Source organism: Pezoporus occidentalis, unplaced genomic scaffold (genome assembly GCF_034315485.1).
Source record: "Pezoporus occidentalis ecotype Australia unplaced genomic scaffold, CSIRO_AGI_Poc_V1 ctg105, whole genome shotgun sequence".
Lineage (NCBI taxonomy): Eukaryota > Metazoa > Chordata > Aves > Psittaciformes > Psittacidae > Pezoporus > Pezoporus occidentalis.
Window position 1 is genome coordinate 214,444 of NW_026912832.1, and position 25,650 is coordinate 240,093.

Sequence of the window (25,650 nt, forward strand, 5' to 3'; positions counted from 1 at the left end):
ACTGAAGCCAGTGAAACTATATTAGTGTGGAGATAAAGGGAGGAAGATGACTTGGAGTCACAAAAATATTCAGTGTGTTTAGATTGGAACAATTAACAGAGGGAAGTGGCAGTGGTCAGTGTCAGATCTGCTTCTGCCCATTCATATGGAGATGTAAGGAAGTGAATTCAAAGCAGAACCGCAGCAGTGCAAAAGCTTTCAAAACAATTCATTTATTAGTGTGAATACCGGGTTTCACCTTTTGTTTCATTGCACATATGAGTTATGCCTAGCCTCAGAGTCTATTTTTTTCCAGTGATAGACTGTTAAATAAATAAATCTCTGCAAATCATGTGAAAGAAAATGCATATAAAACTTTATCACTTATTCAAAACTATTAATACAGGTTTTGTTTTGTATTGAGAAAACACTTTGGCTAGATTTGTGTGATGAAGTACGTTTAATATGTTATGCATGACAGGACCTGTATTGAAAAAAAGGGTTCATTATTCGCCAGTTCCAAACTTAGATAAGGGTTCTGAAGTGAGATTTCTGACATTGCTATTGACTATAATAGGTTGCCTTAATATTGTATGTGGCTTATCATAACACTGAGGAAAATATATTAAGCAGAAATAATGAGCAATAACATAAAAATGTGTAATTTCAACATTGTCTCCATATAAGAAGTCTGTTTTAACATAAAGTAAGTTATATCCTGTTAATGAACACCTGAAAGAGAAGTTAAGTTGGGCTCTCAGTGATACCCGGTATCACATCCTATGCTGTTAGTCCATAGCACATTCAGTGTATTACACAGATATATTTCATAATTTTGCTGCCTTGGTGTCTGGCAATGTCTTCACAGCTCATGAACTCTGGGTTTGGACTTTTCTAATGGCAAGAAAGGTATTAGCTTCTAAAAACTTAATTGCCTTGCAAAATGCAGATATTTGGAGTCTAAATGCTCCAAAACCTTTGAAGCGGTGTTTAACATGTAGCATACAAGATGTAGTCTGCTTGCAACTATTAATGCAGATCTATCAGAAAATGCTTCCTTTTTTCTTGGTTTGTCTCTCTTTTTGTGTGGTTGTTCCTTGGCAAAGTGTCTACATCAAAGGAACTTCTATGGAACATCAGATGACTCTAGTTATCAGTGTTACTTCTTTTCCAGTAGATAGGAGAGGCACTGTTCCTCATTAAATAATGATTCTGTGAATGTAGGAAGTTTCCGAAGAGAAAAAGGTAAACATGATGAAGATGAGATCTGCCTCTACTAACTTTAGTTAAGCCTGAGCTAAAAATCCAAACCTTTTGTTTTGGTCAGTAGAGAGAAACAGGAAACACATGCATTGTTTCAGCTCTTCCTAAACCCAGCTAAATGAGGAGAACTGACTGCCAGGACTGTTTCTTTCTTCTGACTAATAAGAACTTAATTTGACAGGTTAGTCTCAGACTGTTAGGGTAGATCAGTCCTACCCCTTAATTGCAGCACTGCATGAAATACTGGCCTTTGGGTGATCAATGACAAAATGCTATGAACTTTGCTTGGTCTGTTGCTATTCTTCTTGTAACAATAGGCAGCTCAAAGTACCCCTATTTCACACTTAATCTTTAAAATTTAATTAGTATCTTCAGAAATATTTGTACAGCCTGGTATATAACCTTTGTACAACCATGGTCAGTAGTAACTGAAGAGGGAATCCTTTAAGGCAATAAAGCTGTCTGTATATGAGTTAGTTTGCCAGACAAAACTTTCTCTGTGGACTGTTTTGCAGTGATGCCCATACACACCTGCATATGCATACCCCAACACAGAGCAATTTCATGGCCAAAAATCTAATTGTACAAGAGCATTAGCTGATACTATAGTAAATACCATCTTCAGCCTGCAGTGTTGTGAAACACCCGCCTATAGCCTCACCCTTGAAATACAATGTATAAGGCATATTTCCCCATTCTTTGTATTTCCCTGCATTCCTAAAAAATGTCCTTACTATCAGCAGCCTAAAACCAGCAGCTTGGTTTACAGATTGCTGTGTGAAATAGACTATACTCTAATCATTGCTTCTTACTACAGAGTTCAGAGGAAAATACAAAATCAAGTGCCTTATGGCTCAGCTAGCAAGAGAAAAATAAGCTATTAATTTACTTCCATGAAACAAAGCAAGGCTGGAACAAGTAGCTTTGGTGCTACAGAAAACTTGGTTAATTGGGGATGTTTTTAGAAACCTTGTGTGTTTATAATTGTTGCAGATTTCATTACTGTGGTAGATCACTGTATCTGTTTAATTGCACTGCAGATCTTAGTGAATGAACTCCCTCTTCATTGTCAAAGTTAACCTGATTTATTCTGTGGAAGGCCTGGAGCCATAGGTGATAATGATAGCCTTAGATGCACTTAATGATTTATATATTTTAAATATATTTATTTACTGAAGTTAGTCCTTTGAGTTCTGTTTGTAAATGATCTGTTAGGGCACAGGAGTATCACAAGTGCAGAGTAAAGTTGATCTTCTAGTAACTGCCTGAAAGCTTTCATGTATAGATTATAGTTGTTAGGGAATATAACTCATCAAGACATTATATGGAGATCATATTACTGAAGTCTACATGAAATTCTACGTATTTCATTTCATGTACAGAAACCAGCTTTCTTTGATGTTACATTATGTAACTAGTGTTACATTGTATACTAAACTAATTACTGATTGAAAAAAGCAATAAGCAGACTTTACTTACCTAAGAAAAAACAAGTTGAAGTACATATCCTCTGTATAAGAGCATCCTTTGTGTTGGGTAGTATTTCTAGTATTCTATAAGCTTCATTTAAGATACCCCTAATTGAGGATGGAAGGGAAAATGCAGCATTCGGTTTCATATTTAGGAAAGTGGTGGAGATAGTTTAAGTGTGTGATATTTGATCAGGTCCTAAGAGCACTCAGGAGCCTAGTGTGCTCCTGAGCTCCAGGAACTTATTGGCATCAATTTATTGAATTACAGCAGAAGAGTTGTTTCAAAGGTAGGTATCTGTAATGGGCACTCTGAATTTCAATCTGAACTGTATGTTTCTTTCCAGGTGACATAAAGGGAGCCCAGAACGGCTAGCTGAGATGTAGTAAATTTTCTACATAGGATGGGATTACATTTAAGGTTATAACAGTTAACTTTACAGGTCTATATATAGGTGCTTAAACATTAGCTTTGGTGTCTCAATTCCTGCTACCATTAGTGGAGTTTTAGGACATACTGTCACTAGAGAGCAGAAATGTTATTCATTTGACCAGTCACTAAGGAAAATACTGGTAAACACTGATAAATTTGTTCTGCACCAAGATATTACTGGTTTTGCATGTTACTAGTCTTCTTGTTTTGCTGTGAAAAGAAAGTCATGACATTTAAGGATGGGGAGACCATCTGTGGCAGTGTCCTGCCAAGGCAAGGCCAACTGAGAGTAGCCCAGGTTACCCAGGGCCATCTTGGATTGGAGGTTCTGCACTCTGGGCTCCCATTCTACTGCTGAGCCATCTTCCTGTCATTCTTTTTCTTCTTATTTTCATTTGAAATTTTCTTTGTTGCAGTTTACACATATAGCCTCTTGTCCTTTCATTGTTTACTTCCAGGAAATGTCTCTCTTCAGAGATGAAATTAAAATATTAGGAAGTGTAAAAGGTTGTGTATTTCCCCCCAGCTATTTGTCCTGTTTTATTCTGAACCTATATGATTACTGGAATCATTGAGAAAGTCCACATGGTGCCTTTTATAAGCTTTATTTAGATTATTACCAGCTTTATGTTTTAAATCAAAGCTTTTGTTGCATTAATGCCATTTAAAAAAATATCAAATTTTAAATGACTGCTAGCATGTTCTCATTGTTTTTAGGCAAAACAGAAACTTTTTTTTAGGCAGAATAGTCTACTGTCGGAGTGTGTCAGTGAAATTCTGATTGTGTCATAAGATCCTTTAGGCTGTTTTAAATATTTAATACTTTGAATAATGCAACATTTTTGTTTACTTCCTTTCTTGGTATTTCAATGCATAGTGGATTAGATGACTCAGATACAAACTACAAATGAGTGACAGATATTTCTTGGTTCCATATTTGGCTGGTGATAGGAGGTGAGATATTTACAGTATAATTTCTTTCCAAAAGAGAGATGCTCCTATTTGTCATCCAAGATCTCAGGCTTCAGCTTTCAGTAGTATAACTGTGCATTCCAAGAACAGCCTTGTTATTTCATCTGAGAAAACGATACCTGGATATTTGCTTCTTTTTTTTTTAAAGAGCTGTCTAGGTATCCTACACATCTGAAAAGAAAATAATACGTTTATTGTCTACTGTATAGTGAGAGTTTATGCACAACAGATTATTAGAAAACCAAAAGAAAATGATCTGTTGTAATTTTCTATTTTTTTATTTTTTTTAAAGAATGACTGTATTTGAATAACATATCTACCAAAAGCATAGATGGCTTTTCTTTTCCTACAATGACACAGGTAAAGTAAATGGTTGTTGCTTTTCTACAGAGCATTCCTTTTAGTTTTTAACAGTTTTCTTTTTGTGGGGTAGATGAATTTTAAGATAGCTGGTTAAAGGACCTTTGATGGTAATAGAGATTTCATAAACTTAATCAAAATCTTTTCTAGTATTCCAAGCCGTGTGAATAATGGATCTGTTTTGTTCTCTGAATATTAAGGGGATCATATTCAAGTGTTTCAGAAAACTATATATATAACCAAAATCATGTGCAAGTCCTGTCCACTTAGGTAGATTTTTATTATTAAAATTAGTTAAAATATTTTCAGATTGCACAAAAAACAGGCCATGGTTTATTAAATTCTTACTAGCAAATGGATTAAGCCTTACTTTTTAGCTGCAAAGTAGAAGGTGTAAGTTTCTTTTTCTGCCTTGTAGCAGTAGGTAGAATCAATAAAATTTTAAGCTAAGAGTTAGTACAGAATCCTACACCGAACATGGTCTTTAACGTTACCCAGAAACTGTCAACTCATAAATTACTACAATAAGGAGAATTTCCCTGTAGCTGAAAGTTAACAACATAAGGAAAATAACATGTGCAGGAAAAGCTGATTCAGAAAAGCAGTGGACAAGGGATTAAGGAAAAATTTACTGTATTTACAGTAATTTAGATTATTTACAGTAATCTAGAATGTGACAGGAAGATACATCCAAAAACTTATTTTGGTTTAAAATTTAATGTAATTTGAAATTATTCATAAAAACTGCTGTGGTTGGACTAAAAGCCTAACTCCCACCTGGCTGCGCATTCATTCCATCTCCTGAGCAGGACATAGGGAGGAAACAGGATGAGAAAACTCTTGGGTCCAGATGAAGACAGGGAGATTGCTTACCAGTTACTGTCACAGGCAAAACAGGCTTCACTTGGGGAAAATTGCTAATTGGAATAGATTCAGGTATTGAGAAACGGAAAGGCAGACATCAACACCTTTCCTCCCCCTTTCCCAGGCTTGACTTCACTGCTTCACTCCAGACTCCTCTACCCCCACAAACAGCGCAGGGGGGTGGGGCAGCTACAGACAGTACACAGCAGTTTCTCTCTGTCACTTCCTCCTCTTCACGCTTTTCCTCTGCTCCAATATGGGTATTTCACAGGTATGCAAATCCTTTGAAAATGACTGTCTGCTTTCCCATGGGCTGCAGGGAATCTCTACACGATCCCTCCTTTTTCTCCGACCTTGGTGTTCCTTCATCTGTTTCTCCCTCTTTTTGTTCCCTCTGTGTCTTTCTGTTCGCTATTTTCTGGCCTTCATTAAGTATGTTTTCAGAGGTGTCACACTTGGCTTACAGACTCCACTGTGTCCTGCACTGGGTCTGCTGGAGCTGATTAGAACCATTTGTGATCCACATGGGACAGAGCCTGACTTCTTCCCACAGAAGCCCCCCCGGCAGCCCCACAACTGCCAACACCTGGGCAACACATCTGGGCATGTATTTCTAAACAGTCTGGCACTTACGAGAATAAGATCAAAATGAAACTCTCAGTTACGTGTATTTTTAATCAGTTTTGATTATTACTAATAAAAAAGCGGTCAGAATACATATGTCAGAATATGCACACTAGAATGTTCTAACACTCAGATTTTGCTACAGAAACCCTTAAAACAGATCTAATAATCTAACAAGGGGAAAAAATATCATATACTGTTTCTTCAGTTGCACTGAAGAAAAGCAAGTGATACAGCTTCATATGATTTCAGAAAAATACCGCTTTAGACTTTCATATATAAAGCTACGTAAGTCTTTTCATAGACATTAAGGAATTATTGCTAACATGTTACAGTGAGAACTGACTAAAATGTCAACACATACAGATTGTTAGCACTAAAGATCAGTGAACTTAAGATAAAACTAAATCCTCTGATGCATTTTCCTCTTTAGAACCATATGCAATGTGATCTTGAGCTCTACTACAAATTTTCTGTTAAAAATATTGATGCAGTAGATTAACAGAAAAACAGGCAATCAAAACCAAACAGCCTCGGGATGGTTCAAAGTTTTTCACTCTGATTCTTCTTGATTGGGAAATACCTACCCATAAGATTAGCATACACAAAGAAACCCTGTTTTCTGCAGAGAAATTGGTTAATTGATGAGAGGGGTTAGATGATGGTGTTGCAAGTGAGAACAGGGGGCCAAATGAGATGCTTCAGTAAGTCCCTTTGAGTCCTAAAAGTGTGAAAATGTGACACATTGAAAATCATAGAATCATAGAATAGTTAGGGTTGGAAAGGACCTTAAGATCATGTAGTTCCACCCCCCCTGCCATGGGCAGGAACACCTCACACTAAACCATGTCACCCAAGGCTTTGTCCAACCTGGCCTTGAACACCGCCAGAGATGGAGCATTCACAACCTCCCTAGGCAACCCATTCAAGTGCCTCACCACCCTTACAGTAAAGAACTTCCTCCTTATATCCAATCTAAACTTCCCCTGTTTAAGTTTTAACCCATTACCCCTTGTCCTGTCACTACAGTCCCTAATGAAGAGTATCTCCCCAGCATCCTTATAGGCTCCCTTCAGACACTTGAAGGCTGCTATGGGGTCTCCACACAGCCTTCTCTTCTCCAGGCTGAACAGCCCCCGCTTTCTCATCCTGTCTTCATATGGGATGTTGCAGTTGACAATGCTCATCTGGCTTCTTTTGCCCATTGTATTTTCTAATATAAGCTTGAATAAGCTACCTTTATACTTTCTAACTCTTGGGGAACTGACTTGGAAGTCTTGGACTCTTCTTAATATTTGTGTGTTTCCAGTATGTTACCCATATGTTTCTATCAAAGGGAAAACCTTTAAACTCACTGTGCAGACTTTTGGCACATGAATTATCATTGTAAATTATAACCAGTAGTTTATGATCTACTTTTTAACTGGCAGTAGAAGAAAACCAGGCATCTCCTTAACTAACTGGCTTTGCAAAGATTTGAAAAGAGATTGTGAAGAACATCAGAAACTGGGGATGCCCTTTTCCGTATTGTTTCAAACCACTTAACCAGTGAATAACTCAGTTGCCGTCAGGAGTAAATTATGTTTTATAGATTTCCTAAAACTATAAGCTTGAGCAGGTTAGGAAAAAAAAAGGCAGTTGGCAGTTCCCAGAGTGCATCCACAGGCCCTGTGACCTGTCACCCTCACAATCCCAGGGGCTTGACTGCCTGTGCTCAAAGCTAGCTCGGAGATGGTACAGCTGTGTAACCTGGGAGCAGTCAGCTGAGAAAAGAGCTAAGTTGTGAGGCAGAGCTGGGAGAAGCTTTGTCATGATCTTTCACCCATCCTTTGGCTCAGCAGCCACATTTAGACCCAGGTTTCTGCTCTTGGTCCTTGCTTGAGATATTCCTATGCCCAGCCATGAACCTTGGTGATTCCAACCCTGAACCACTGACTTGAGTTCCTGGCTTCACCTGATTTTCTGTATTTGTTGCTAGAGGCTTTTCTTGCAATCACAGGACTGTTGGTTGGCCCAGATTCCTATCACCAGACCTGCTTTAAGTTCTTGTTTTGGCTATTGTAGGGATGTGCTCCTGCCAGCAAGGCTACTGCCCTGCCTACCTTGTGTTTGCCATCAGCGCCTGGCTTCCTGGCACATATTGAGTAGCCTGCTTTTACGGCTCTCTCGCAAAAAAACATCTAACCATAACATATTGAGAACCTGCAGAGAAATCCTGAGTATAGAAATACCATATGTGAAGAAGTCATTTCAGACGTGATACTTATCACAAGTAACCAGACACAATGATGCACTTATTTTGCTTCTGTGTTCTAGTGTTAATATTACAAATAAAATAATAAACATGCAAGACATATCCACAGATGATTGTTTTAGTACTAAGCCTTGAGATTTTTCCAGTCTGTTAAAATAAATTACAAAAATTACTTTTGTTATCATACAAGTAAAGAAGAGACAGAGTTCATTTAAGTAATTTTAGCTGGAAGGATCAACTTCCTTATTATAGAAAAGAGAGCTAAAACCCCCTTGTTTCGCTGAAGTGGCAGAATTGTCACTGATGTCTACATGCGGAGGAGTTTAATTTCTGATAGCAGTTTCAGACTAGAAGAAAATAAACTACATCCTTCACTAAGCATGTGTAATGGTATCTTTAGAGGCAAAGAGGTAAAACCCACCAAGAACAATCACTAGGTACTTCTGCAGTGAATTACAGCTATAGGCCTTGGTTTTGCAAGTATACATTCTTTTGCAGATATTGAAAATACTGGTTTCCCTTCTCACATAATAAATGTTGCTGGTATGTATCTGTTCATATGCTAACCTTCGAAATCATGCTGACCTTTGAAATCAGATGCACATAATGCCAAGCAATACGCACAAGAGCTACTGAAAAATGTAACTTAACAAAAATAATGCTCTTTACAAAGCTATCTAGTAAGCAGCCAGAAAAGGCCTTCTAAAACTTTAAGCGAATAAAGCTGAATAAAGTAACAGCTACATATAAAATCTATACCTTGTTGCACAGGAGAAAAATAAAAATTCTAAACCATGAATTACAGAAGAGTACCAACAGGCTCATCACACTTGGGGTGAAAAGGGCCTCTCTGTGTTTACAGCTCTGCAGGAAGGGCAGATATAGACAGGGTGAGAGAAGACTCAAGTAAGAGGAGAGGAGAGAGGAGGCTTTTGAAACTGGTTGCAGGTTTTTAGTGTACATTTGTGTTTGAACCACAAGATGATATTGACCTCTCCTCCTAAAGATGGTTAAGCCCATTGGAGAACGAGGTGTGCAAGTTTCAGAGAGTGGCAGCTGGGTGTGTACCATGGGTATTTCGCATAGAGTGCTTGGGTGATTTGCTTTGTACTGGTTACAGGAACAGGTGTTCCACCTGCAGGTGGAGAGGCTTATTAATACTTGACATTTCTGAGGAAAATATTTTTTTATAGCAATTCTCAGTTCTGTTTGCTGTGTAATTCTTTACCACTGCAAATTTTTGAAAGTTTTTATCTGAGGTTTCTATATTCTTTTGGAGTGTCAGTTCTATAACCATATGCCAGAGAGGGTGGGACAGCCAAAGTGCATGAAATGGCCTTTTCAGGTGTTTTCCTTAAACAGTGAGAAGTAATATATTTTGTAGCTCTTAGGTTATGCTCCTGTCATCAGCACTGATGCTCACCACCAAATGCTGTGCCCTGTGGGTCACTTATGTTTTAACTGTTCCTTTTCCATCTCATCTCATGCAGAATTTGTGAGCATGTGGCTCTTACTCTGATTTTACAGGGTATTTGAAGCATATTTTCCATCTTACGCCTTTCTTTTTGACTTTCCATTTTTTTCAAATGTGAATCTGTGCCTATAGTACAGGCCAATTTGGTTTTCTTCCTCTATTTATTTGTGCTGGCTGTTGTCCCGTTTCATCTGGATATCTAAACCACATTTCCCCTTTGAAAAGCAATGTGAAGGTCATTCTTTGATTCAGGCATCAATAGTTGCTTACTGTATGAATAACATTTTGTTACTCATGCATCTAAACTCATGAAAATATCACTCCCTCAGGAGGGAGAGAGGACTCTTCAGAATTACGAGGAATAAGGGAAGGCAGCTTATTGACCAGGTCTCCTTGTCTGATCCTCAGAGAATGATACATGTGCACACTTTGTAAATCTGCTTCTCAGTTCCCTGCTAGAGAATTCTTTACTTTGAAGCCTAGTTCCTGAGTTCCTGGAATTCAAAACTGCAATTCTAGGATTGCAATTTAGATTTTATTTTTATTTTTTTTTCATGTTTTCATTCTATTTTCTATAGAGGCAGAGGGAGGGAATCTGGTATTTCTATAGCATTTTTGAAAGTCCTTTGTATATTTAAAAAATGAAGCCTGAGGAACCACGTCACTGTAGGAGCTCACTTGCCAGGCTGTTTACTGCTGCTTGTTTTATGAAATGTGTATCATATCCTTCCATGCAGCTAGTAGTTTAAAAGTTATATTGAGATTCATATAGACTCTGCCTTCTGTTGCTGTGTAGCATTGTTTATGCATTTTCTCTGAGCTTATGGGTGTAATTATATTTGTGATAGAACATATATAGCAATTGATGCAGCTGAACTTTTCTTTGATTTCTTCTTCAGGATGAGCAAAGTTAATCTTTCAACAGCTAGGCCCAGACAGGATGTGCCAAGGTTCTATAAAATGTTATTTACAAGGAGTTATAAGGATTAATATTTCACTGTTAGTATAAGAACATAGTGATAAGTTAATTCTCTGACCATGCTGAGTGCGAGTCAGTAGTAAATTGCTAGAAAAGGCTGTAATTTACATGAAACATGATGAACCAAACAAGCTGATAATAACTTTTTCAGTATTTTTTTTTCTTCTTTTTTCTTCTTCCTGTGGAAATCAGTAATCTGTAAATGTCATCAGGTGGTTTTAAATCGTTACTGTGAAATGTGATGAAGGCTTAAAAACTTCAAAACTGACAAAATGAATACACTGATTGTTAGGAGATGCTCAGAACATCCTATGAAATCCACACTGTGTTCTAGTCTAGCAAGTGTCAGGCAATAGGATGTTAGCACTTTCTGCTTTTGTGTGGTTCTCTAATTTAACAATATTGTGTATATATATGTGTGTGTTTGTCTGAATTACATGTATGTGAAAGGTCACAGGGTTTAGTCCAGATACAGAAAATGTGTAATTTTCTCCAGCTTAGGTTTAGATCTGTGTTTCACATTTGGTGTCGTTTAGTATCATTTACGTGATGTTTGAAAATATGAGAATAAATAAATATGGCCAGTGAGACAGTGCTCACACTGAACATTTCACTTCAGAGATGAAACTTTTAGAAGTGCATCAGGCAAATAAAATTCAGAAAATTTCAGTGTGTATAGTAGCGTGTTAGAGAATGAAAATGGTTTGGATTCTTTGCTGAACTACATATGGTATACCCATTTATATGAGCTCCAGGGCAGATTAAAACTAAGGAACTTAAAATACGCATTTACCATTCAATTTGCTTCAATTGTTTTAGTAATGTAAAAACCTGAAAGAGTGATTGAGATAAAATTTTACGTTAAATACGTATTAATTAATTCAATATTTGTCACATGTAGAAGAGAACCAGTAAATCATTTATTCATATGCTTTTTGTTGTGTCATGGGCAGGGCAGAAAGGAAGCACTTTCATACTCAACTTGCATTTTCTATGTACGGATGTAAGTGGCCACGTGAACCTAGGAGCAGAACGATCAAGCCCTGAATTTTGGTTAGATATTCCAATCTAGCCACAGACAGATGCTAATTTAACCACTGAACAATTTTGTTGTACCTTTGTTTCTAACTTTAAATCTCTTTAGATGGAGGACGTGATTTCATTTGGTTGTAGAGTATCTTGCTTATCTTGCATTTAAAACTGTACTTTGACAACCGTTTCTTTCTGTAGCAGTACTGACATAAACAATCCTGTGCCCGTCATTCTTTTCATCCCCTCCCATTTGTTCCTGCATCCATACCACATTTTCTGCTAGTTTGGGCCTTGCAATAGTATAGGCTCAGCTGGAGAACTAATCCCAGTTAAAAATAACCCAGGCAGATAAAAAAATGTTGAGTTTTAATGTCATTTGTTTCGCTTCATAATCTCTCAAGCAGTTGAGCTTAAGGGACAGGTCTGAGCACTGTGATATATACACAGGGTTGAAAGAATACGGCCAAAAATAATTTTCATTAAATAAGTCCCAAACACTTGAGTGGCTTCCTTAGAGCGTGTAATTCTTTTCCCATTCCTGTTATATTCGCAATCCCAGTGGACTTAATGATGTTACAACTGCTTTACCTAAAACTGCTCTTGCCAGTCGATAGGAGATCAGTCCCATTTATTTAATATTACTGACTGACATTAAATCATCCATGTAGTGACTAATAAATAAAGATATTAAACTTGTTGGTAAATATAAATTAACATGTTCTATAAATATACACTCGTCTGATTAAACATTGATCAAACTTTTACAAACGCAGAATACAAAATCATATATCTGTTCTTTCTTGATGAATGAAATAGCAGAAGGTTTTAACCTTTTTCTTTTTTCCAGGAGTAGAGCTGAATTCATTGCGCCAAATGAAGATGCAGAGATCTATGACAATGCTTACAGATGTCCAACAGCTTATATCAAGTGGAGGGAGTGTGAATCAAAAGAATGATGAAGGAGTGACCCTGGTGAGTGGGAATATGTAATCATCAGCCTGTGAATATGCATGTACTGCAACTGTGCGCTGATGAGCATGTTTGCAAGGCAATTCTTTAAGACTCGACATGAGGTTATGCAAGAATCTGGTGCTCATCTGGCTTTTTGAAAATAGCGATATGTCAGTACCATGTATAGATAATGAACTAGGCTAGTGCAACATCCATGTCTTAATGACAACTTTCTCACTCTTAGCCTCCGAATAGCCAACAATAGGAAAAAAAAAAAAAAAAGGAAATTGACATTGTAGTTTAGAACTGCAGCATATACTTGTGGTCTCTGACATTCTGAGGGAGCCTGAAACTTCATTCAGTGATTCCTGGTTTAGGTTCATGTTTTCTGGCTGAGCCAGGCTAAAACAGTGTTTCATGAAGCTATCCTGTCTTGATTCAGTGTAATGAAGCATCCACCATATCAGTGGATAAATATTCCTTCTCCCAAATGTGCATGTTATTTATAGTCATTGGGTCTCAGTATACTTTTTTTCTGCTGACAGACCTCCTATCCCTTTGTTTTATTCAGGAACGCTACTTCTTCTGCCATCATAATTTTAAAATAATGAAATAAAATATTTTTGAAATGAATATATTTTTCCCTAGATAGCATGTCAGTGGGATGTTCTCTTTGGATATAAAATCTTCAATATTATTATTAATCAGTAAATGGTCATTAGCAGCATTATGATACTGAATAACTTAAAAATTCTTTTGTGATTTTCTGCAAATACTGTACTAAAATTTGAAAGGCGCATATTACTGAACATTGTTATTATTATTAACATTTATGCTGAATTGCGTTGCATGATAATGAATTGATACACTGAATAATTAGCATTTAATTCCATATTTTAATACCTGTGGAGTGTTTAAACTATAACAGTAAGAAGCCTCATATCTGGAATTGTTGAATCCAGCCAGTGGCTCTGCTTATACTGAACTTTTGGGGTGGCCAGTCCAAGGCAGTTAGCTGCAGTTAAAAACAGGAGGAAGCAGGGGAGGGGTAGGAAGAAACAACACAACTTTTAATTTAATTCATGAAAGCATTTATTTAACTTCCAGTTTTCTGATACAATAAAGCTGAACTGCTAAATCACAGTATAATGCAAAGTTGTTTCTACTGTACTTTTATTGCTACTTTAGTCTGAATTGGCTTAGTTAAACTGAGTTTTGAACTTAACTATCACAGTATAAAAACTTTTCCGTAGTTAGCTGGAAGAGCTGAAATGCATGTTGGAAATCTGTTCAACAGTACTGCAAATACTAGGAGGAAAGCACTGTGGATAGCTTGATTTTGTGTTGTTTTCTTGGTAGGATGTTGACAAAGGGTTTATTTTTTGCATTAACAGTTTTTGTCTTGAGCTTTGATTTTTTGAACTTTTTCATAGCCTTGCAACTAGTAGCTGCAGAGTGGATTGTGTTGCTTTTGTTTGAGTTTTCTATTATGTGAAACTTTAGACTGACAAATGGCTGGGAAGTCCAGATTTTGTTAAACTGCTCTGTGTCTGTTCATGGTTGCGGTGTCAGCCAGTCTGTGCTAGCTGTACGTGTATCAAAGGATTCTAGGGATAGTTTTTTGTTGATCTACATCTATCTGTACAGAGAAAACAACAAATATCTCAGTTGTAAGTAGCAAATAAGATTTGGTTTCTCTTGACATATTAAATATAAATTAACATGTAAGTTAGGGTGAATCAGCAAAAGATTGATGCCATAAATACATAAATGCATACATTTTCATAGATTCATAGCATCTGCATATATGCACATGCAATACAGTTACAAAATGACATATGGCAAAATCACTTTTTCTGCTAAATTCTCCTATAATATTTTTTTCTTTGAAAGATTTCAGTCATAAATTATTTCCTTTGTCCTATGAGCTTTTAAACTACTTTTAAATAGCACATGTCAAATTGATCTCTGAATAAAAAAATGTAATTTCTTCTGGTAAACCAGCAGAAAAGCTGAAGCTATATCAAATTATGGGAAAAATTTGAGGGGGTTGTACATTTAAAATTAGAGCATTTAAGGTGTACATAATTAGTCTTCTGCCTCCAGGGCAAAGGTATCCTTGCCCCCTTTCTAGGGGAGGATTTTTGATGAGTTGTAATGCATTTCATCCCTCTACATCAAGCATGTTCATAGAGAAAACTTTACATACTCTGCATGCGTAGCTGAACCAGAAATAGGAAATAGTAAATATTACAGTAGTTTTCAGTATCTTATTACTCATACTGTATTATCTACTTGGAATGACACGTCATGAACAAATACAGCTACCTTTAAGTAGCTTCATTCGTGCTTTAGCAGCAAGTTGCCCTACTTGACCTGCTGAAGTGCCTGCTGACCTGAGTTTCTGTCATTCTGTTGCTGCATTTTCTGCCCTCTCTCTGTTCCATTCTACTCTGAAATTAAGCAAACTGATACAGAAAATCAACTAAAATCATTAAAAGAAATACCACTCAATCAAGTACATAGGGAAGGAGTACAAGTGATAAGTAAAATCTTTATGCTTTAATATTGAAAAATATTTTTGGGACTGATTTTGTGCTTCAGACTCCATTTGCTTGATTTGATTGAGTGTTAATGAATTAATTTCAGAGTAAAATAGTGTCAGCTTGCATCTAGCATATTTGAACTGCCACAAAAGAAAGTTAGGTCTAAGTCAAGCTCTGTTGAAATGCATCAATCTACCTGGGCTCATGAAGTTTGTGAATGTGTTAGAAGGGATATTTGCTTGAAATTGTATGAAAAGTATCTAGTGAGACTAGATTGTGTAAGTAGTTCTCAGTAAGCTAACATTCTTATTTCTTGGTGGATTTTTTTTTATAAATGCTAACATAGGTTCTGCAGGTTTTCTAAAAAGGTTTTTTTAACTGTTCTTATTACATGTATATTTTGTATTCGTTGTTATTGTGATTTAGGTCTGTGAGGCAGCCGAAATATGGAGTAGCACATCTGAGGTTCTTCTGAATTCTTTAAACTATTAAGATTCTTTTATATTGCAGCTTCATGTGGCCTGTGCTAATGGGTACAAGAATGTTGCATCTCTGATACTGGATCATGGGGCTGATATCAATGCAGTGGATAATCAGTGCTTGACACCCCTACATTTAGCTGCAAAGTATGGACAGGTAAAGCATAATGTTTTCACCGGTTTCTCTTTTCTTTGTGGTAGGTTTCTGTAGCAATAGCAAATACTTTCAAGTCAGTGAGACTATTCTGGTTTTAATATGAAAAGCTTACACATTTCTGTACAGTAGTTGGCACCTCATATGGCAGGTGAAGTTTGTCATTGAGTGACTAATCGAACAAAATTCAGTGAGAAGCCAGGGGCCAGTTGTGCTAGTCACCGCACAAGCACAGTAACTACACATGTAGGACAATAAGTGAACTTAACATTGCACTTTTCCTCACTAAAATTATCAAAATACAGAGCAAATATCTTCCCTTTGTAGTGTTAATGAATAATACAATTTGGAGGTACCTTATTATCATTATAGATAATTTGCCATCCTTATTTAGGAGGTTAATACAGCTTTCATATGGATTCTGTTTGCAAGAAACAAGTAAATAAATTAAATTCCAATGATCTTAAGGTCCTTTCCAACTCTAACTATTCTATGATTCTGTCATTAGATATCAGTGAAAATATCTCATCTAGCAGTGTAGCCATCAGGGTGCTTTTAAAATTTCCTTTCTTACAATAATAATTTTGAAACAGCTTTTAGCCCTTTTATGAATTTGTGTGCATGAATGTTTGCAAATACAAAGAATGCAAAAAATTGAAAAAAATTACACAAAATGAAAAAAACCCACAATATTTGCCTATTTGTAAGAACATAACAGTAATAGAGAAGGTACTAATTTATTTTACCTGGAAAAAGAAAAGAATAATCTACTGAAATTTTAAATTTATAATGAGAAAATTCAGTTTGCATCTGTACAGGAGGAAACTTCTAAAGAATAAAGGTACTGAAAGCTTGCTGTTACAAAGCTCAAAACACATGCTGTAAGTGGATTACAATAAGCTTACAATTGCTCCCATTTTCTACAGTAAATTAGATGAGAAAATATAGGTGCAAAGATACATTATCAAGAGTGAGCTAAGCATGTGAAAGACATCACACCCACACCTTATAATCAAATATGGCTTGTAGAAACACATTGATAATAGCAAACCCAATTTTATTTAGGATGGCATTCTTCTCAGGCAAGTTTAGCCAACTACAACTTAAATGCAAAGTCAAAGCGATGTCTTGTTTAATGTGACAAATTGCCTCTAGAGTGCAATTCAGATAAATCTAGGAGGTTCATTTAAAATAGGTGGAATGAATCATAGCTGCCCCCCCCCCCCCCCGCCGATTACAGGGGTCATGAGCAACTAGCATATGTTAGAGGTCTTAAACATTTTAACATTTTACAGGAGGAGTCTAGATCAAAGTGTGGGGCAAATGGGCCAAAGGATGGGTCAATTGCCCACTGTATTTGCCAGTTCTCCCCCAGTCATCATGAAGGGGACATGTAGTTGATGCCTTATTCTTAGACAGCATAAAGCAGCACAGAATGAATCCTGCAGAGGAAGGCGAGTTAAGTACTCATAGCAATACCTAACTTATCAGAAGCAAAACATAGCAGTAGGTTGTTGCGTTGTTTCCAAACAGGAAATAACTAAGAGTTTTAAGTGTCAGTAGGTATTAGCTGGTGTTTAAAAATAAATAAATGAATAAATAGATCTGTACCTGTGTTTAGATGTGTTTGTAAAGAAAAGCAGTCTCAAGATAAGTTTGATGGAATGGTATTACTCCAGATATTGAAAAAGAGCATGGGTGAATAATACATGAATTGTTCTATTAGTGACAAAATGTGTAGATCCAGAGAATATTACTAGTGAGTTTGAAGTTTATGTACAGGATATGGCTACTGAGTACAAGATAAAGCCGAGGCTACTGCCTGAAGGTCAGTTTTCCTGTTTATAAGATAAAGATCTGCCTTGCAGGAGCAGATTAGGTTACCTGTAAGTGCAGTATCTACTGAAGTACTACCAGCTGCAAACATGAAAAAGATAATGGTTATAGCATCAAAAAAACAGCATAATTTAAAGCAAGGTTATTCAGAGTTTCTAGGACTGCAGTCATTTTTCTCTCTTCAACTATTAAGGCTAAAAGCAAGTCTTAATTTTTAATGCACACTGCAGTTCTAACATTGTACCAAAATGGATATTATTGAGGTAATAAGGTCAGGGCTGCTTACCTTAATAATTTTACATTAATGAAATGATGGAATATAATAACCTCTTCAACACACATGTAAATCTGTATCAATGACACACAAAAGCTTCTTCAAAATAATACTATGAGGGGACTAAAAGTAGCCTCAAGAAATTACAGTATGCCAGGGTTGACTACAGAAATTTAACAGGGCCTTTTGGACATATCTATTCTATTATTGTTACATTGTTGCATATCATTGCATTCTGTTATTAAACGCCGTTACTGATGGCAGTTTAAACTCCTTTGTCTCATTCACATGCAGCATGGGGAGTGCTGGTGTCTCTTGCCTGTGCACACCAGAGTGGGATGCACATCATCATTTGGGTACCACACTGCCCGTGCTGGCACTAACACCAACTGCACAAGGGCAACTGGTATTTCTAAGGGGGGCCCTCTAATTTGAATTTAGCACACCAATCACTTTGTGAACAGCTGGTAATCTGGCATTGGTAGTGCTGTCCCCTCTGGACATCTTCCAGGCTGCTGTGATCAGGAGAAAATACACCCGCCCTCCCCGTGGTGGGAATAGGCAGCAGCTCTGACATTTGCTTTGGGTACTTTGGCACGGTTCCCAGGCACAAGCTGTTTCTTTGTTGTTTATCACAGAAATGTCTCCTTTCAAACCAGCTATCAGAGGCATGCAGGTCAGAGCTGGCTCCCCAGTAGCTTAAACACTACCTCTCCCAAAATGTCATCCTTGGGGGATGCTGACTGTGTCTAAACTGTTAAAAATTGCAAAATAAAAGAAGTCTGGGGTTTAAGCCAGGCAAGAGTCTGGCTCACATTCATATTGTTTAGAGCTAGTTTCCTCTATAGGAGATTAGTCTTGTTTGTAGAGAGGTGGTTGGAGTGGTCCAAAGCAGTCAGGAACAGAGCTAACAGTTAAGCAGTGTGGATTATAAGGGATACTTGAGCTTGCTCCATTGCACTCTCTTACTTAGTGAGACAGATTTAGCCTCTGGCTTTGAGATTTAACAATTTCATAATGTCAAAAAAAAAAGGTAAGAGAACCGTCAAACTGCTGACTGTAGCTCTCCAAGAGTAACTCCTGCACTAGCAAGGATTTCTTCCCATCAATGAATTGAAAATATCCCAAATAAAAAAAAAAACATTTTGAGAGCTCAGATGCCTACCTTATGTTTCTGAGCATGGTATGTATATACATCCTGTATAATTTCAAAATTTATGTGGAAATTTGTTGGCTTATAACTACATTCTTCCTTAACACACATTTGGTTGACTTGTGTGCTTGGGCTGAATCATACCCCTCTGTCTAGTTAGTTCATCCAAAGACAGTATTTCTTTCATATCATAGAAGGGACTTTGTGTTTCTTGTTGATGTCTGAGAGAACACACCTTCTTATTATGTGATCTACTTAGCTCCTTGTTACCAAAACACATTAGTCATTTGACTCAACTGCAGTTTTGTTTTCCTTTAAGTGCATGTTGGCCTCAAAATAGAAAAAAAATACATACCCATCACTGGAATATGCTTCGATGTATATGGGGTATCTGAACTAATTGTAGGAAGTGGTGTTTAATCTCATTCATGTTTAGCCATTGCCACAGCAATTCTCTTGAATGCAGTTTCTGGACTTCGGCAAACACATTCCACAAATGTTTTCAATGAGAAGAGCCTAAAGAAGGGAATGCTTGTTCAGTATTTCAAAAAGAATATAGTTGCACAGGGAATACGTATCTTGCCTGTCAAACGGTTGGAAGCTTTCATTTATTATCAGAAAATTCTCTAGGGAATGTTTTATCCGGACATATCTCAGCCTTGTTTCTTTAGTCTTTTTATTCATCTTCGTCATGTGTGATTGTACTCAGGTAGAAGAGCAGCATTTTCCTTCAGATCAAGTTACACTCATTTTCTTCAAGCAGAGAGACCACTTTGGGATTTCTGCCTGGGATACCTTTCTTTCACTCTCAGTATATGTAGACAGTTTCTGTAAATGATTCAAATGCTAATTGTGGGTACAGACCACTAAGGCCAAAAAAAGCTAAATTCACACAGTACCAAGTTATAAAAAAATAGATTTACAAGTCTGAGTTTCATATACAGGCTAGGGACAACCTCAATTAACAAAATTACTATAAAATTCTCAGCGCTTACATGTATGTTTTTAAAGCTGAGATGTACACAGACTACACTGTATACTTATTTGGTTATTGGGGATCTCAGTGATCAATATAAATTTCATTTTCCTTGAAATACCAGCTATAGTGACTTCCTCTCATATACGAGAAGCATATATGAAAAGAAGTCTAATAAGACTGTTCAGGCACAAATTTTGAGAAATCCCAGATTATGATCCTCTCTGTGGTATTATTATATAACTTGTAGGAAGATAACGTATAAGTGTCTTCAATCACAAGATCACATAATATTTTTTCCTGATTTATTTTATTTTTTTCTCTAATTTCTGTAATTATAATGAATTATAAAATAGAAATGTAGGTTATCAGTCTTGAAGTAAAGACTGCTAAAGCTTTTACTTCCGCTGTAGAAAATATTTGAAGTAACCTTTGTCACTTATATCGCTAACAACAGTATTAGGTTGTCCTTCTTTACTTGAACTATATCCAGAGGTTTAAAAATCATACTATTAGGTCATATAGGTTAAACATGTTAACTGCAGAAAAGTAGTGGTGACATTCTGGGGACCTGGGTTCCATGCCAAGCTCTGTGTATAAACAGTCTTTAACAGTTCCTTCCTCCCACATGTAACCTTATTTGTCCCATTGCCTCCAGCCTGTTTCATTCTTTGCTTTATTCTGTCATTCATTTGCCTGGCTTCATGTTCTTTCCTTACACATTTTATCCCAACACTAATCTCTTTGCACAGCCAGCATCTTCCCCTCCTTCTCGTCTTCTCATCCAGGCTTTCCCTTTTCTGTACTTGGCTTCATGCCAGCCTTCCTGCCCTTGTGTTATCCCTTTTTCCCACTTGCTCACTGTCCCAGTCTCCCTTGTTCAATCTCACTGTTTTTTCCATGCTATGTAACGTCTTTAATTTTCTTTTCTGCTTAGGCTGTCTCTACCTACATCCTGTCTCCTTGCCACGTCTCTCTTCTTCCCTTTCACTTCATTTATTTCATGCTGTTAGTTCCAAAGTCCATAATTTTATCCATGCTGTGCTCCGGTGTTCCCCCTCCACTTCTTCTATCCTGCTGCTAGTCTCATTCCCGCAGCCTAGTTTTTCTAATCTGTTCCACTTTGCTGACCACAGGTGGTTATGGTCCTCTTTTTTCTGCACTCAAATAGGAAAAAAATATCTTCCTCGTCTATAGTGTATTAAGAAGGGAGATTGGTAATGAGTTTCAGGCATCATTTTCTGTTTCTAGAGCAGTACTGTGGATCACATTAGCAGTCACAGAGAAAACGCTATTTAGTCTCTAAACAGTATTGCTCTTATTTAAGGGCTTGCATATGAGACTTGGGGTACAATGGATACTCAGTCTTGTAAGGCATGCTATTGTGTAGTGGAGAACAAGTATATGATCCTCAAAACTCAATCCACAGTGACTCTTAATAATTACCTTACTACCTAATGTTGAGAGTCTCTGTCTTGGGCTTTGTTTGTTTCACTCCCCAGTAGCTTAAAGTTGCTAATCTACACTCTTCTCAATGTCCTTGGTGCTTAGTGAAATGCCTACTATTACCACATTCCATTAGTTAGTCTCCAGTGTTTTTCTCAGGAGTTTTATTACTCCATGACTTACCTGATAAGTTTTTTTACCCCATGACTTATCTGATCTTATTTATTCAATCTGCTGAATATATAACTAGCATGAAGTTACTGTGCTTCTGTTTCAGAGGCTTAGTAATGATAATAATAGTAGTAGTAATAATAGAATTGAAACTACTTCTCTGATTTATTTTTTTTTTTTAATTTTTAATCTGTAGATGGATTGCAAATTCAAGTGGATGTTTAAACAGGGCCACTAATACTGGTTAGACTAGCATTTAGGCCTACAGTGGACCATACTAACAAAAGCAATCTCTGATTTATCCATTATAATAAAAAACTGTTTTGTAGGAATCTGGTGGCTTTTTTTTTAAAGGTTTGACACTTGGCTATGTGTTGTCAATTTTTCAAATAGACAAGAAAAGGAATATTCTCAGCCCACAGAATTTATCTTCTGTCTAATACAATATCTTCAAATCATACAAATACTAGAGCTCACAAGGGTCAAGCAATGTATTTTCCCATACCCTGCTTCCAGAAGTGCTTAATTTTTGGTTAATTTATTTTTCTGCTTAATTAAGAGAAAACAAATAAATAAAACAACACCCCAAAAAATCAAACCCCAAAATTCCTCCAAACTCAGGCACTCACAGGCAGCAATCCTAGCAAATTGGCCAACAAAAATCACACACTGAGTTAAGCATTTTTCCAACTGTCGTGGTTTAAACCCTAGCCAGACAGCTTGTTCACTCACTCCCAGTGAGTGGTGCCGGGCTGAGAGGAATCGAGGCCCCCCCAGGGCTCTCCCCTTCCCCGCTCCCAGAGGAACGGGGAGGAGGATCGAAAGAGTGCAACTCCCATGGATTGAGACAAGAACAGTCCAGCAACCAATGTACAACACAAATCACCACTGCTACCACCACCACCAACAATGATAAGGGAAAATAACAAGGGAAGAGAATACAATACCACCGGCCAAGAAACGAGTCTGACCTAGAAGCCCGTGTCCTTCTGGGGTAACTCCCAGTTACCCCCACCCCCCAGGCATGACGTGCTGTGGTATGGAATACTTCTTTGGCTAGTGTCCTGGGTTCAGCAGTAGCAGTCATTTTTCTCCTCCTTGGTAGCTGGTGCAGTGCTGTGTTTTGACTTTCGGCTCGGGAACAGAGCTGATAACAAGGATGTTTTGGTTTGGCCAAGGACTTTGTGAGGCTCATGCTCTGCCAGGGAGGAGGGGAAGCTGGGAGGAAGCAGAGACAGGACACCTGACCCAAGCTAGCCAAAGAGGTATTCCATACCACAGCACGTCATGCCCAGGATGTAACTGGGAGTTACCCAGAAGGACACGGGCTTCTGTGTGGGACTCGTTTCTTGGCCAGTGGTATTGTACGCTCTTCCCTTGTTATTTTCTCTTATCATTGTTGTCATTGATAGAAGCGGTGGTGATTTGTGTTGTACATTGGTTGCTGGACTGTTCTTGTCTCAACCCGTAGGAGTTGCACTCTTTCGATCCTCCTCCCCGTTCCTCTGGGAGCTGGGAAGGGGAGAGCCCCAGGGGAGGGGGGAGGGGGGGGCCTTGATTGCTCTCAGCCCGGCACCACTCACTGGGAGTGAGTGAACGAGTTGCCTGACTGGGTTTAAACCACGACAGCTAGCTTGGATCAGGTGTCCTGTCTCTGCTTCCTCTCGGCTTCCCCTCCTCCCTGGCAGAGCATGAGCCTCACAAAGTCCTTGGTCTGGGTAAACATTACTTAGTAACAACTGAAAACATCAGTATTATCAGCACTGTTCCCAGGCTGGAAGTCAAACACAGCGCTGCACCAGCTACCAAGAAGGAGAAGAATTGACTGCTACTGCTGAACCCAGGACAGTATCCACCCCTTATTCCATACCATTCACATCATGCTCAGATCCCACATTTTCAGTATACCATCGCTCTCCCACATATGTACATCCATATACACACAGACCAAGAGAAAAAGATCATTTTCTTAGTGCATGGACCAAACCCTATAATGCTGCCGAGTCCATTCGGTCCATGATGTCAGGTTCCATCTCTTGTAACAATCTTTCAGGGCAGGAAAGGCTGCGTGCAGTATTGGATCGTTGCCTGCTGATGCTGATTGTTCCTTTACTGCGGAACTCATCCGGTTCTATCAAAGTTCATTCTCTGTTGGGATGATGGTTGGAGGGAAGTCAGGGCTAGTCGCTGGTGACCTGAAGATATCCAGTTGATGGGCTATCAAAGTATTACACAGCAGGCAACAGCATACAATTAAGTTCATTGGCTGTTTTCCCCTAAAATCAAATCCCCTTGAGGTATACATTGGACTTCCCCATCTCCCCGCATTACCCGCCAAGTATATCCAGGTCCCTGAGCAAAAGCAGTCCCACGAGTGGGCCTGAAGCAGGAATAACCCAGACTGTCTTCCCCAGCAAATTCTTCATATGCACCAGGGGAACTTTGTCCCCCTCTACAATATGTAAAAGTTCTGACTGGGCTGGGCCAGCCCTGTTGGCAGATCCTCTGGTGTTGACCAACCAGGTGGCCTTTGGTAAGTGTGTATCCCAGTGCTTGAAAGTTCCCCCACCCCTTGCTCTGAGTGTAGTTTTTAACAGCCCATTGTACCGTTCGATTTTCCCAGAGACTGGTGCGTGGTAGGGGATGTGATATACCCACTCAATGCCATGCTCTTTGGCCCAAATATCTATAAGGTTATTCCAGAAATGAGTCCCATTGTCTGACTCAATTCTCTCTGGGGTGCCGTGTCGCCACAAAATCTGTTTCTCAAGGCCCAGGATGGTGTTCCGGGCAGTGGCATGGGGCACAGCGTATGTTTCCAGCCACCTGGTGGTTTCTTCCACCATGGTAAGCACATGACGCTTGCCTTGGCGGGTTTTCGGCAGTGTGATATAGTCAATCTGCCAGGCCTCCCTATATTTATACTTCAACCATCACCCTCCATACCAAAGAGGCTTTAACCGTTTGGCTTATTTAATTGCAGCACATGTTTCACACTCATGAATAACCTGGGCAAATTATACAGATTTAGGTCTACGGCTGTTGATCCACTAGAGATAATGGAGTGGGAACCTGAGAAGTGACAGCAGGTGGAAGGAGTTGCAGGCTCTGACTGCACCACCCAAGTCTTGGAAGGCAGATGCAGGGACAGTGAGAATGAGGACCTTAGGCCCACTGTAGGAGAGGATCTGGTTCGAGATCATCTTAAAAACCTGAACATGCACAAGTCCATGGGACCTGATGAAATCCATCTGCGGGTCCTGAAGGAGCTGGCAAATGAAGTTGCTAAGCCACTGGCCATCATATTTGAAAAGTTTGAAGTTGTCCATCATATTTGAAAAATCGTGGCAGTCAGGTGAAGCTCCCGACAACTGGAAAAACGGAAATATAACCCCCATTTTCAAGAAGGGAAAAATGGATGACCCAGGGAATTACAGACCAGTCAGTCTCACCTCTGTGCCTGGCAAAATCTTGGGGCAGATTCTCCTGGAAGGCATGCTAAGGCATATGAAAATCAACAAGGTGCTTGGTGACAGCCAGCATGGCTTCACTAAGGGGAAATCCTGCCTGACCAATTTGGTGGCCTTCTATGATGGGGCTACAGAACTGATGGACAGGGGTAGAGCAGTTAATGTCATCTACCTGGACTTGTGCAAAGTGTTTGACACTATCCTACACGACATCCTTGTCTCTAAACTGGAGCGACATCAATTTGATGGATGGACCACTCGGTGGATAAAGAACTGGCTGGATGGCCACACACAAAGAGTTGTGGGCAATGGCTCAATGTCCGGCTGGACACCAGTAACGAGTGGTGTTCCTCAGGGATCGGTGTTGGGACCAGTTTTGTTCAACATCTTTGTCGCTGACGTGGACAGTGGGATTGAGTGCACCCTCAGCAAGTTTGCCGATGACACCAAGCTGTGTGGTTCAGTTGATACGCTGGAGGGAAGGAATGCCA

General features: G+C 38.5%; 1 protein-coding gene across 7 annotated transcripts in view; it reads left to right on the plus strand.

Annotated features, from left to right (window-relative positions):
* Nucleotides 1-25,650, plus strand: part of MYO16 (myosin XVI) — a 386,124-nt gene that overhangs the window by 169,007 nt on the left and 191,467 nt on the right. For all 7 annotated transcript variants that reach the window (XM_062619194.1, XM_062619175.1, XM_062619216.1 and 4 more), the window contains 2 exons: nt 12,551-12,675; nt 15,711-15,836. In XM_062619194.1, coding sequence (XP_062475178.1) covers nt 12,551-12,675; nt 15,711-15,836 — 251 coding nt within the window. The remainder of the gene's footprint in view (nt 1-12,550; nt 12,676-15,710; nt 15,837-25,650) is intronic.